The sequence below is a fragment of the Coregonus lavaretus genome (assembly GCF_964263955.1).
Source record: "Coregonus lavaretus genome assembly, contig: HAP1_SCAFFOLD_492, whole genome shotgun sequence".
Taxonomy (NCBI): Eukaryota; Metazoa; Chordata; class Actinopteri; order Salmoniformes; family Salmonidae; genus Coregonus; species Coregonus lavaretus.
The window spans coordinates 319562-332943 of NW_028163836.1; the positions used below are offsets into that span (position 1 = coordinate 319562).

A 13382-nucleotide genomic window follows, 5' to 3' on the forward strand; every position below is an offset into this window, starting at 1 on the left:
TGACGATGTTAACTCCAGTGGTGGAAAAAGTCCCCAATTGTCATACTTGAGTAAAAGTGAAGATACCTTGATAGAAAATGACTCAACTAAAAGTGAAAGTCACCCAGTAAAATACTACTTGAGTAAACGTCTAAAAGTATTTGGTTTTAAATATACTTAAGTATCAAAAGTAAATGTAATTGCTAAAATATACTAAAGTATCAAAAGTAAAAGTACAAGTATAAATCATTTCAAATTCCTTACATAAAGCAAACCAGACAATTTTCTTGTTTTTAAAATGTACGTTCAGCCAGAGGCATACTCCAACACTCAGACAATTTACAAACAAAGCATTTGTGTTTAGTGAGTCTACCAGATCAGAGGCAGTAGGGATGTTCTCTTGATAAGGGCGTGAATTGGACCATTTCCTGTCCTGCTAAGCGTTCAAAATGTAACGAGTACTTTTGGGTGTCAGGGAAAATGTATGGAGTAAAAAGTATATTATTTTCTTTAGGAATGTAGTGAAGTAAAAGTAAAAGTAGTCAAAAATATAAATAGTAAAGTCAAGTACAGATACCCCAAAAAACTAATTAAGTAGTACTTTAAAGTATTTTTACTTAAGTACTTTACACCACTGGTTAACTCTCTTTCTTAGCTAGCTCGACTATGCACTTGCCTCTGCTAGCAATACACTGTGCTAACATTAGCCTAGACTGGACCACAGAAAATAACAGTTTTAAACAGTTGTAAAAACTCACTTCTTCCAGACAGAATAGTTCCTTAATCAGACTTAATCATCACCAATCTTTTGTTATGTCTCGTTGGATTCATAACCACGTCTGTATAACAATTCAATAATGATGAGTCAGGTGTGTGTGTGTGTGTGTCCAGTGTGTGTGTGTGTCCTGTGTGTGTGTGTGTGTCAGGTGTGTGTGTGTGTGTGTCCAGTGTGTGTGTGTCCTGTGTGTGTGTGTGTGTGTCGGGTGTGTGTGTGTGTGTGTGTGTCCAGTGTGTGTGAGTGTGTGTGTCCAGTGTGTGTGTCCAGTGTGTGTGTGTGTGTCCAGTGTGTGTGTGTGTCCTGTGTGTGTCCTGTGTGTGGTAGCTTAGTGGTTAAGAGTGTTGTGGCAGTAACCGAAAGGTCGCTGGTTCTAATCCCTGAGCCGACTAGGTGAAAAATCTGTTGATGTGCCCTTGAGCAAGGCACTTGTAAGTCGCTCTGGATAAGAGCTTCTGCTAAATGACTAAAATGTAAATGTAAAATGTAAAAATTTGTGTGTGTCAGGTGTGTGTGTTTCCAGTGTGTATGTTTGTGTGTCCTGTGTGTGTGTGTGTGTGTGTGTTTGTCCAGTGTGTGTGTGTGTGTGTGTGTGTGTCCAGTGTATGTGTTCAGTGTGTTTGTTTAGTGTGTGTGTGTGTACAGTGTGTGTGTGTGTGGCCAGTGTGTGTGTGTGTTCAGTATGTGTGTGTGTGTGTGTCCAGTGTGTGTGTGTGTGTGTGTGTCCTGTGTGTGTGTGTGTGTCCAGTGTGTGTGTGTGTGTGTGTCCAGTGTGTCCTGTGTGTGTGTGTCCAGTGTTTGTGTGTTCAGTGTGTGTGTGTTCCCAGTGTGTGTGTGTGTGTGTGTGTGTGTGTTATGTTTGACACAGGGACACTGAGGAACCCCAAAGGTCAAAGGGGTCATCCCAAACCCTAAACCCTGGATAGAGGGGCTCAGTGAATGTGGAGTGGAATGTGTTCAGGTGGGTCAGTGTGTCAGAGGAGACTCTGTAGAAGGACAGAGTGCCGGCTGGCCAGTCCAGATACACTCCTACTCTGTGGGAGCTGGAGGAGGGGACGTCTATGGTAGTGAACTTATTATTGTGACAGGCAGAGTAACGGTTGTCAGAGCAGAACAGACTCCAGGACATGTCATTGTCTCCAAGACAACAGTCATTACCCCCTCCTCTCCTGCTGATTCCTTTATATGTCACTCCTATAACAGCCTCTCTCCCACTCCACTCTACCTCCCAGTAACAGCGCCCAGTCAGACCCTCTCTACACAGCACCTGTCCCCAGTCCTCAAATCTCTCTGGGTGATCAGGATACGGCTGCTTCTCTCTCCTCCATGTCACCTTTCTGTTCTCCTCAGACAGAGAGAGGTCTCTGTTTACTGTGTTTAGGTCCAGTGTGAGATCACAGACATCTGATGGATGAAACCAGACACAACATTAGAAATCATCATCATCCTGAACACACACACACACTGGATACACACTCACACTCACACCTCTATGCATGAACACACACACATCCTGAACACACACACACACACATCCTGAACACACACACACTACACACACTCACACACACACACACCCGGAACACACACACACACCTGTATGCATGCAAGCATACACACACACACACACACATTTCTAACGTAACATGAACACGCCACACACACACAGACACACACATTGTCAAAGCAACTCTTTGTAAACTTTGGTGTCCCTGATTTGTGCTTCTGTAGAACTACAGCTGATATTTAATATGACCAAGTAAGTAATGATGGTGGTCTTTGACTTTGACTTCACTTGAATTAAGACTTATTCTTAGTCATATTCTTCACAGCAGTCAACACTCACATTTTCTAAGTCCAGGTTTCATTGTGTTCTCTCCACCATGTTCCACACTGTAGCGGTAAGCAGAAGAACAGACAGTCATTGAGGGATACACCTGAACTCTCTCACACACACACACACACACACACACACACACACACACACACACACACAATGGACACACACACACAAACAGCCAGCACATAACTTTGTCCAAGTTTGTGTGTGTCCAGTGTGTGTGTCCACTGTGTGTGTGTGTGTGTCCAGCGTGTGTGTGTCTGTGTGTCATTGAGTGATACACATGCACACACACACACACATTAGACACACACACACAAACAAAAACAGTCAGCATATAACTTTGTGTGTGTCCAGTGTGTGTGTGTGTCCAGCGTGTGTGCGTGTCCAGCGTGTGTGTGTGTGTCCAGTGTGTGTGTGTGTGTCCAGCGTACTTGTCTGTGTGTGTGTGTGTGTCTAGTGTGTGTGTGTGTGTGTCTAGTGTGTGTGTCCAGTTTGTCTTGTGTGTGTGTCCAGTGTGTGTGTGTCCAGTGTGTGTGTACAATGCGTGTGTGTCCAGTGTGTATGTGTGTGTCCAGTTTGTGTGTGTGTGTGTCCAGTGTATGTGTATCCATTGTGTGAGTCCAGTGTGTGTGTGTGTGTGTGTGTCCAGTGTGTGTGTGTGTGTATCCAGTGTGTGTGTTTGTGTGTGTGTGTGTCCAGTGTGTGTGTGTTTGTGTCCAGTGTGTTTGTCCAGTTTGTGTGTGTGTGTGTCCAGTGTCTGTGTGTCCAGTGTGTGTGTGTGTGTGTGTGTGTGTGTGTGTGTGTGTGTGTATGTGTGTGTGTGTGTGTCCAGTGTGTGTGTGTGTGTCCAGTGTGTGTGTGTGTGTCCATCCAGTGTGTGTGTGTGTGTGTGTGTCCAGTGTGTGTGTGTGTGTCCAGTGTGTGTGTGTGTGTGTGTCCAGTGTCTGTGTGTGTGTCCAGTGTTTGTGTGTGAGTGTGTGTGTGTGTGTCCAGTGTGTGTGTGTGTCCAGACACACACACACACACACACTGGAAACACACACACACACACACACACAAACAAACACACACACTGGACACACAAACAAACACACACACACACACACACACACACACACACAAACACACTGGGGACACACACACACACACACTGGATACACACACACACTGGACACACACACACACACACACACACACACACACACACACACAGTCTTTATATAACTTAGTCCAAGTGGTGGTCAGAATGTTTGTCTTAACTAGCCTGATAACTCCAACATGTCTGATATGAACATTGACATAAACCCTCTACATACTTGAGTTTCTCCAGTCTGCAGTGTGGATCCTCCAGTCCAGCAGAGAGCAGTCTGACTCCTGAGTCTCCTGGGTGATTGTAGCTCAGGTCCAGCTCTCTCAGGTGTGAGGGGTTTGACTTCAGAGCTGAGACCAGAGAAGCACAGCCTTCCTCTGTGACTAGACAGCCTGACAGCCTGCAAAGAGTCAAATCATATTAAAACCACACTGCTATTCTTTGGTGGTGAAAATAGTGGCAGTATATTTTTTCAACATTTTAATTTATACCAGTGTCCTGAAACCTGACATATATATATCATTATTAGAAAAAATCATAATATTGTGTGTAGAGAGAAAAATGTATAGTACGAATATTTGAGTAGACTGACCAGAGCAGTTTAAAAAGCAGTATCAGTCAAAAGACAGACAGTGAGGTATCATATTTAGATTGTATTGAGTATACAGTCCACACCATATCTATTTTGACAGTGAAGCTAACATTTTAAATTTGGCTCTATACTCCAACATTTTGGATTTCAGATCAGATGTGTCATATGAGGTGACAGTATATAATGTCACCTTTTATTTGAGGGTATTTTAATACATATCTGTTTCACCGTTTAGAAATGAAAGCACTTTATGTATCTAGTCACCCCATTTGACGAAGTCAAACGTTTTCTGACCATTTCACTTATAATTCATTAAAGTTGTCAAAAGTTGAGTATTTGGTCCCAAACTGGTTGGTTGCATTTGCAGTTTGTTTTGGTTGTGTTTTGGGTTATGTTTTGTCCAATAGAAACTGAATGGTGGATGATAACTGGAGTAATTTTCTGTCTAAGTGAGTAGATAACATGTTTCTAAACACTACTAAATTAATCCTGATGATGACATGATTAATAAAAATCATGAATGAATCATGAATAATAATGAATGAGAAAGTTACAGAGGCTACAACAAAACATGCTAACCTCTCACCATTAACCTCAAATAAAAGGTGACATTCTGTACTGTTGCCTAATATGAAACATTCTATCTCAAATCCAAATTGCTGGAGCATAGCACCAAATGTAAAACTGTAAGCTTCACTGTCCAAACACATATGGTATGGACTATGTGTGCCTGGTAAACACATGTGGATCTGGTGAACAGTTATCACTTGTTGACCAACTACAGGAATACTGACCTCAGAGTCTCCACTTTACAGTGGGGATTCCCCAGGACAGCAGAGAGCAGCTTCACTCCTGAATCCTTCAGGTCATTGTTACTCAGATCCAGCTCTCTCAGGTGTGAGGGGTTTGACTTCAGAGCTGAGACCAGAGAAGCACAGCCTTTCTCTGTGACTCCACAGCATGACAGCCTGACAGAGAGATCATCATGATTTCACAAACTGTTAATTTAACACCAGTAGTGTAGAAGGACAATGGCAGATGCATTTGGTTTATTCTCTTAAACAACATATAGATTCATCTTCCGTCTCCTAGAATTGTATGGTCATATTGTTATACTAATGTGAACATAAATGCATTGATTCAATATGTTTTTCAATAATACATATATTTCTCTAAACTGAATATTTCTTCCTGATGATTAGTACTTAAATGTCATTTTATGTACTCACAGAGCAGCTCTGGAGGCTTTGACCACTGGCAGCAGCCTCAGAAGACCTTCCTCTGATCTGGAGTATTTCTTCAGGTCAAACACATCCAGCTCCTTTTCTGAAGTCAGCAACACAAAGACCAGAGCTGACCACTGTGCAGGTGACAGTTTGGCTTCTGAGAGACTTCCTGAGCTCAGGTAGCTTTGGATCTCCTCCACTAGAGAATGGTCATTCAGTTCATTCAGACAGTGGAACAGATTGATGCACCTCTCTGGAGAGGGATTCTCCCTGATCTTCTCCTTGATGTACTTGACTGTTTCTTCATGGCTCTGTGAGCTGCTTCTTGTCTTTGTCAGTAGACCTCGTAAGTGCTTCTGATTGGACTCCAGTGAGAGGCCCAGAAGGAAGCGGAGGAAAAGGTCCAGGTTTCCTGTCTCACTTTGTAAGGCTTTATCCACAGCACTCTTGTAGACAGTAACTTTACGCTTCTGTCTGATCCTCACAGAAAAGTTGCTGGACGTTGATTGATGTTCATCCATTAGATTCTCATTGTTGTTGATGAATGAGAGGAACACATATACAGCAGCCAGAAACTCCTGAATGCTCAGATGCACGAAGCAGTACACCTTGTCCTGGCACAGCCCACATTCCTCTTTAAAGAGCTGTGTGCACAATCCTGAGTACACTGAGGCTTCATTGACATCAATGCCAGCCTCTTTCAGGTCTTCTTCATAGAAAATCAGATTGCCATTCACAAGCTGTTGAAAAGCCAGTTTTCCCAGTGACAGAATGATCTCTTTATTCCAGTGTGGACCTGTCTCTTCTTTCCCAATATACTTTTCATTCTTCTGTTTGGTATGAAACACCACAAGGTGTGAGTACATCTCAGTCAGAGTCTTGGGCATCTCTTCTGTCTTGTCTGTACTCAACATGTGTTCAAGGACTGTTGCAGAAATCCAACAGAAGACTGGAATGTGGCACATGATGTGGAGGCTCCTTGATGTCTTTGTGTGTGAGATGATTCTGCTGGCCAGGTCGTTATCACTGAATCTCTTCCTGAAGTACTCCTCCTTCTGTGGGTCATTGAACCCTCGTACCTCTGTCACCTGGTCAACACACCCTGAAGGGATCTTATTGGCTGCTGCAGGTCGGGTAGTTATCCAGAGGAGAGCAGAGGGAAGCAGATTTCCCTTAATGAGATTTGTCAGCAGAACATCCACTAAGGTTGACTCTGTGACGTCACAACAGATCTTGTTCTTCTGGAAGTCTAGGGGCAGTCGGCACTCATCCAGACCATCAAAGATGAACAGAACTTTGTACTTGTCGTAGTTGGAGATTCCTGATTCTTTGGTTTCCATTGAGAAGTGATTGAGAAGTTCAATCAAAGTGTGTTTTTCCATTTTCATCAAATTCAGCTCCCGAAAAGGGAATGAAAATACAAATTGGACATCCTGATTTGCTTTTCCTTCAGCCCAGTCCAGAATGAACTTCTGCACAGAGACTGTTTTTCCAATGCCAGCGACTCCCTTTGTCAGCACAGTTCTGATAAGTTTGTCTTGTCCAGTTAAGGGTTTGAAGATGTCGTTACATTTGACTGCAGTCTCTGGTCTTGCTTGTTTCCTGGTTGTTGTCTCAATCTGTCTCAGCTCATGTTCATTATTGACCTCTCCTGTTCCACCCTCTGTGATGTAGAGCTCTGTGTAGATCTTATTGAGAAGTGTTGGGTTTCCTTGTTTAGCGATCCCCTCAAATACACATTGAAACTTCTTCTTTAGATTAGATTTGAGTTCACGTTGAAGAATCACAGCACGCTCATCTGAATCTAGAAATAACACAGAGGATATTAATATTACATCTGTTTTAATGCCTACAGTATTGTAAGACTGTCTTATAAAGTTTACATTATAATCATTTATTCTCTTAACTGTCTGTATAAATCTGTAAATGTTTTCATAATGCATTACACACTGGTGTGACTGATTTATATCATTATTGGTATTATTGATGGCATTAATAATGTTGTCTCTTTCTCTCTCTCTCCTCTGTCTCTCCTCTTCTCTCTGTCTAAATTAATCAACACAAAACATCCCTGCTGCTACTTGATGAGGTCACTAGGTGTTGTGTTAAGGCTGCTACAATATCATTGAGTTACACAGCTACTTTAGCTGTACTTTAGCTACAGCTTTTAAATGTTCTAAAACAGCTTTCAACATGAGGCAGACAGCTCTTACTTTTCTCCAGTGTGTCAGCAAGCTCCTTCTGGTTCATTTTCCTCAGGACGTGCAGTGTGATCTTCAGAGCCCCCTCTCTGGCACTGCTCTCCTGCTTCTCATCTGTTTGATGACTCTGGGAAGACTGACCACTGAGAATCTCTGACTCTGATCTATCCTGTTGGTTTCTGTGGACAAAAGATGAGATTACATCTCCTCATCCAGGGAGTGCACACACACACACACACACACACACACACACACACACACACACACAGGGAGGGAATGTTGTGTTAGTTTAATATTGTTTCAGGACTATGAAAATGGAAAAAAATATTAGCCTATGGATTATGAAAACAACAAAAAAGAAATGGGAAAATGGGAGAGGAGAAATGACTAGAGACAGTGTTGTTTAACTAACTGACCATGACCCATGAGTTCTTACCTTTGTTCAGTAGAAAAGTCTCCCTCTCTAAACATTAGAGGTTGATTCATAGACCAGTCACTCTTCATGGACACACAGCTGGGTACAGGGGAGGCTGGTCTCTCCTGCTTGATTGGGCTTCAACACAACAGAGGCAAACATTACATCTCTCATCTACTCTGAGCTCAGATGGGGAAACAGAGGAAGAGTTTCATTCCAAAACGCTATATATCCATTTTCAGAAATGTTTGTAAATGATCTTCTATTTGTTTAAAGAAATTATCAAATAAATGGTTGTGTTTTCTCACTAGCTAATCATAGCAGGGGGTTGTTCAATGACAGACATGTGTTTGATTAAAATCGATCACTTAATGGCTTCATTTCAGAGAGACTGTCACACCCTGGTTCGGGGACTCATTATGTTGAACCAGGGTGTGTTCATTCTATGTTTTCGGTTTCTCTGGTGGGTGTTCTAGGTGGTTTATTTTCTATGTTTGCCGGTGTGACTCCCAATCAGAGGCAAACGAGTGTCAGCTGTCAGCTGTTTGTCTCTGATTGGGAGCCATATTTAATCTATCTGTTTTCCTTTCGGGTTGTGGGATTTTGTTCGTGTGTGTTCGTGTTGTACACTGGACGTCACGCTTTCGTTGTTTATTGCTTTTGTTGTTGTGAGCATTTAATAAATATAATATGTTCACTCGCAACGCTGCGCCTTGGTCTCCTGTTCTAGACGATCGTGACAGAAAATCCCACCAGTACCAGACCAAGCAGCGTGAGGAGGAGAAAGGAAGGACCTGGGATCAGGGGAGTAGGAGTTTCGGCTGGGCCACGCTAAATGAAGAGGAGAGAGGCTGGTCGATGAAGCAATGGATCGAGAGTCTGACGAGAGCTAGGGAGGCCTGGTCCACGGGGAGGAGAGAACCCCAGAAATTTTTTAGGGGGGGGCTCACGACGTGGACGACGGGGCAGCAGGAGGCCGCGATGGAGCGGTCCAGCGGGTGTGAAGAGGAGGCCGCCAGGTTGAGGGGGCCACTGGTCACAGAGGAGAGGGATAGTGTGGAGGCACGGCGAGAGGTACTGGGGTGTGTGTCCAGTCCGGTCCGGCCCGTTCCTGATCTCTGCGTGGGGCCAGTGGTGTGTGTCTCCAGTACGGGCCGGCCTGGTCCTGTTCCTCGCATCGTGCCGGTGGTGCGCGTCGCCAGCCCGGTCCGGCCTGTTCCTGCTTCCCGCACTAAGCCGGTGGTGCGCGTCGCCAGCCCGGTCCGGCCCATTCCTGCTCCCCGCACCAAGTCTGTGGTGCGTTTCGGCCGCCCGGATCGGCCCGTTCCTGCTGTCCACACCAAGCCAGTGGTGTGCGTCGTCAGTCCGGCACGGCCCGTTCCTGCTCTCCGCACCGAGTCTGTGGTGCGCGTCGCCAGCCCAGTCCGGCCCATCCAAGCTCCCCGCACCAAGTCTGTGGTGCGTTTCGGCCGCCCGGATCGGCCCGTTCCTGCTGTCCACACCAAGCCAGTGGTGTGCGTCGTCAGCCCTGTCCGGTTCGTTCCTGCTCTCCGCACCAAGTCGGTGGTGTGCGTCGCCAGCCCATTCCGGTCCATTCCTGCTCCACGCACCAAGCCAGGGGCGCGTGTCGTCAGTCCGGCTCCGGCCAGCGGGGCTAGACGGGACCGGGGGTACTTTGGGGGGTTGGAGAGGGAGTGGGGATCAGGCCCGGAGCCGGAGCCGCCGCCGAGGAAGAATCACAGTCCGCGCCTTTAGGGGGGGGTACTGTCACACCCTGGTTCGGGGACTCATTATGTTGAACCAGGGTGTGTTCATTCTATGTTTTCGGTTTCTCTGGTGGGTGTTCTAGGTGGTTTATTTTCTATGTTTGCCGGTGTGACTCCCAATCAGAGGCAAACGAGTGTCAGCTGTCAGCTGTTTGTCTCTGATTGGGAGCCATATTTAATCTATCTGTTTTCCTTTCGGGTTGTGGGATTTTGTTCGTGTGTGTTCGTGTTGTACACTGGACGTCACGCTTTCGTTGTTTATTGCTTTTGTTGTTGTGAGCATTTAATAAATATAATATGTTCACTCGCAACGCTGCGCCTTGGTCTCCTGTTCTAGACGATCGTGACAGAGACAAATGTTTTTTTTTGCAAAATGCTATATATCTGCCTTACTCTCAGAGAAATAAGTAGTACTGCTAGGTTTTACACAGTCAAATGTAATAAATAACTAAATGTTTAATAAAGAACTGTACAAATGATACACTTGTGATATCAATATTTAAATATTGTAAAAATAATAATTCAATACAGTAATATGAGATCTGTATGTAAAACATTTACATTTTACATTTTAGTCATTTAGCAGATGTTTTTGTCCAGGGCCTGGTATCCCAAAAGCATTTTAAGGCCAAGTTCATCATTAGAACCTTCGTAGGAGCATTGTTAAATCTCTGAGCTGTTTCCCAAAACCATCGTTATTAACGTTGCACTTGAAAATGATCATATTCTAACACCTGCCTCAGACCACTTGTAGAACAGCCAAGTGCATCGTTAGATGCTTTTTTGCCCTCCCACGTCACTTTATACACAGAAGATCTCCGCTAAACATAGAATCACATGGTTTATCCGTCTCTCTGTGACCGCCGATAAATTCAGAACAAAGTTGACTACAAATACAAAGTTGCCAATGTCTTTGCAATTGATTCAAACAAGGGACGTATAAAAATGTGCTTCAAATGAAAACCGAGATGACTGCATTACAATATAAACAGTAGGCTATAGGCCTATTTCAATCATATTGGTATATATTCAATGTTCAATTAATTGAGTTCTATTTTGCTACTTGTAGGCTACTGTCTGTAATTTGTCTCAATATATTTCATGATGTGTAGCCTAACATGTGTCCAATGATGTGACGAATCTGTGATTTAGTGCATTTTTATTGGGTAAGCATTAGAATAAACTACCTCAATATTTGCAGCCGTAGGTAGTAATATCTTTCTAGAAGCTGATCCGTGGTCAGTATTGTGAAATAATTATAATGTTAAGGAAAGATTTTAATGGAGAAAACTGATCCGAGAGCAGCGCTCCCCTTCTTTCGATCCTATCAGTATCGATACATGCTCCACCGGACGTGATACCTTGTCATGCTGCTGATCCAGTTTCTACTGGTCTGCCTGCGGATATGGAACTCTGACCTGTTCACCGGACGTGCGACCTTGTCCCGAACCTGCTGTTTCGCCCCTCTCTCTCTCTCTACCACACCTGCTGTCTCGACCTCTGAATGCTCGGCTATGAAAAGCCAACTGACATTTACTCCTGAGGTGCTGACGTGTTGCACCCTCTATAACCACAGTGATTATTATTTGACCCTGCTGGTCATCTATGAACATTTGAACATCTTGAAGAACGATCTGGCCTTAATGGCCATGTACTGTTATAATCTCCACCCGGCACAGCCAGAAGAGGACTGGCCACCCCTCAGAGCCTGGTTCCTCTCTAGGTTTCTTCCTAGGTTCCTGCCTTTCCAGGGAGTTTTTCCTAGCCACAGTGCTTCAACATCCGAACATGCGCTGTTCGGCACGAGACGACCGTTAGTTTCTGCCAATGAGCTTCAAATCAAATCAAATTATATTTCTCACATGCGCCGAATACAACAGCTGTACACTTTACCGTGAAATGCTTACTTACGAGCCCTTTCCCAACAATGCAGTTAAAAAGTAAGAAAAATTAGCTAAATAAAAAAAGGAAATAGTAACATAATGATATAACAATAATGAGACTATAAGGAGTACCAGTACAGAGTCAATGTGCAGGGGTACCAGGTAGTTGACATAATAACTACACTATATACAAGGAGTACCAGTACAGAGTCAATGTGCAGGGGTACCAGGTAGTTGAGGTAATAACTAGACTATATACAAGGAGTACCAGTACTGAGTCAATGTGCAGGGGTACCAGGTAGTTGAGGTTATAACTAGACTATATACAAGGAGTACCAGTACTGAGTCAATGTGCAGGGGTACCAGGTAGTTGAGGTAATTGAGGTAATATGTACATGTAGGTAGGGTTAAAAGTGACTAGGAAATCAGGATAGAGATTACATCTCCTCATCCAGGGAGTGCACACACTCACTGACACACACACACACACACACACACACACACACACACACACACACACACACACACACACACACACACACACACACACACACACACACACACACACACACACACACACACACACACACACACACAACACACACACACACACACACACACACACACAGGGAGGGAATGTTGTGTTTGTTTAATATTGTTTCAGGACTATGAAAATGGAAAAAAGGATTAGCCTATGGATTATGAAAACAACAAAAAGAAATGGGAAAATGGGAGAGGAGAAATGAGTAGAGACAGTGTTGTTTAACTCACTGACCATGACCCATGAGTTCTTCTTACCTTTGTTCAGTAGAAAAGTCTCCCTCTCTAAACTTTATAGGACGATCCATAGACTGGTCACTCTTCATGGACACACAGCTGGGTCCAGGGGAGGCTGGTCTCTCCTGCTTGATTGGGCTTCAACACAACAGAGACAAACATTACGTCTCTCATCTACTCTGAGCTCAGATGGGGAAACAAGAGTTTCATTCCAAAATGCTATATATCCATTTTCAGAAATGTTGGTAAATTAGCTTTTATTGTTTAAAGAAATGATTAAACCACTACAAGGCTTTATAAAGGCGTCTAAAGTGGGTAATTTCCACTTTAAAATGTCAGACTTGATTTTCCCTGATGAAAAATGTATGAACCCCTACAAAAAAGATCCCTTAACTATAATCCACATAAAAATGCACATTTGCTATTGCTGCAGGATTATTTTCCTGCTGTGAGAAACTGGGTCAAATTAAGATATGGCATCTGTAAATGCATTCATCTTAAGGTAGCTAGGTGAGACGACCACGTATCACAGTCAAATATACAGGATACGAACATTACATTCCAGCTAAACAATGGCTTTAAATCACATCTCAAATCTACAATAGTTACATTGAAGGTACCTATTAGTAATCATTTCTGATGAAAAAACACAAAAGTGATTTTTTCTTCTCCTATATAGCACTTTGGAATATAAATTCTTAAACAATATTGTCAGCTCACCTCTTGTCTTTGGTGTCATGTTCCCCAGAGAGACTCATTTTAGAGGCAGGGCCCCCCTCCTCTCTCTCCCCAGAGAGACTCATTTTAGAGGCAGGGCCCCCCTCCTCTCTCTCTC

At 43.7% G+C, this 13382-nt stretch overlaps 1 protein-coding gene across 1 annotated transcript; it reads right to left on the reverse strand.

The window, feature by feature from the left end:
* Positions 1-1507: 1507 nt before the first annotated feature.
* On the reverse strand, positions 1508-8256 carry LOC311117734 (NLR family CARD domain-containing protein 3-like). The gene is made up of 7 exons (XM_084192656.1): positions 8143-8256; positions 7719-7885; positions 5509-7309; positions 5074-5247; positions 3914-4087; positions 2601-2647; positions 1508-2158 (listed from the first exon to the last, which is right to left on the reverse strand). Exons 1-7 carry the CDS (start codon positions 8208-8210, stop codon positions 1608-1610), a joined length of 2982 nt encoding a protein of 993 aa, XP_084048782.1. The 5' UTR covers positions 8211-8256; the 3' UTR covers positions 1508-1607.
* Positions 8257-13382: the final 5126 nt, after the last annotated feature.